The sequence below is a fragment of the Naegleria gruberi genome (genome assembly GCF_000004985.1).
Source record: "Naegleria gruberi genomic scaffold NAEGRscaffold_285, whole genome shotgun sequence".
NCBI classification, from domain to species: Eukaryota; Heterolobosea; class Eutetramitea; order Acrasida; family Naegleriidae; genus Naegleria; species Naegleria gruberi.
In genome coordinates this window covers 1-848 of record NW_003163083.1, presented here as the reverse complement: position 1 = coordinate 848, position 848 = coordinate 1, and the positions used below count along the sequence as shown (strand labels likewise).

The following is an 848-nucleotide window of genomic DNA, read 5'->3' as shown; positions in this document are numbered from 1 at the left end:
TGGAGACGACATCAAGGGTTTCTCAGGGAGTATCAGGACTTGGTTAACAAAAACAGCTCCTTTTAAAATAATTTCAGATACCACCAAATCATATTACACTATTTCTAATGGGGTTGCATTTTTGATGGATGCTGTTAGAGTGTTTGTTAAAGAGAACTTGATAGAAAATGCGAGCATATTTCTAAAGTATTCTTGGGATTCAAGAATTGCTGTTCAATCAACGCCTACTGTATTGACGGTTTCATTAGCAGGTAATAATATTTCAATTGAAAATTGTATTACATTATCTGCTTTCAAAACAAATGAGAAAGTTGCACTTCAACATACAGGAGCATGGAAATGCATGCAAGAAATGTTACGAATGTCATCTATGCATTTTGAAAATAAGTTATATTCTGTTACTCACATTGTTTCACCTGATTTGTGTGCATTAAGGGCGTCTGTGAATTTACATGAAGTACAGCAACCAGTTAGAAAGGTGTGGATGTATCAACAAGCTGCATTGGTTTTGGAAATGAGCTTTAATGGCCAAGATTACTCCGAATTGCTTGTAAATCAACAGAATTCTCAACTAAGAGATAGACTGATGTATTGGAGAAATCAAGTTTCAAATTCAACATTTTATTCTCAACTAGATTGTGATACCATTATCCCAATAGAAGTAGTTGATGGTATATACAGGTTGAAACATCTTCCATCAATTCCATCCTGTGCTGACGATTTTTTAAGACATTATTGGGTTGATCAGCAACTTTTCCATTTAATAATCAATAATTTGAATACCAAATACTATGCCACTAGTGGTGAAACCTTAACGACTGCCCATTTTGTTTTATTCAGGAAAATAG

The 848-nt window shown here is 34.1% G+C and overlaps 1 protein-coding gene across 1 annotated transcript in view; it reads left to right on the top strand.

Moving 5' to 3' along the window:
- Positions 1 to 550, top strand: part of NAEGRDRAFT_76690 (uncharacterized protein) — a gene marked incomplete at both ends in the record, with an annotated part of 3,281 nt that extends 2,731 nt beyond the window's left edge. Inside the window, one exon of the mRNA XM_002668351.1 lies at positions 78 to 550. Coding sequence (XP_002668397.1) covers positions 78 to 550 — 473 coding nt within the window. The remainder of the gene's footprint in view (positions 1 to 77) is intronic.
- Between the last annotated feature and the right edge of the window lie 298 nt (positions 551 to 848).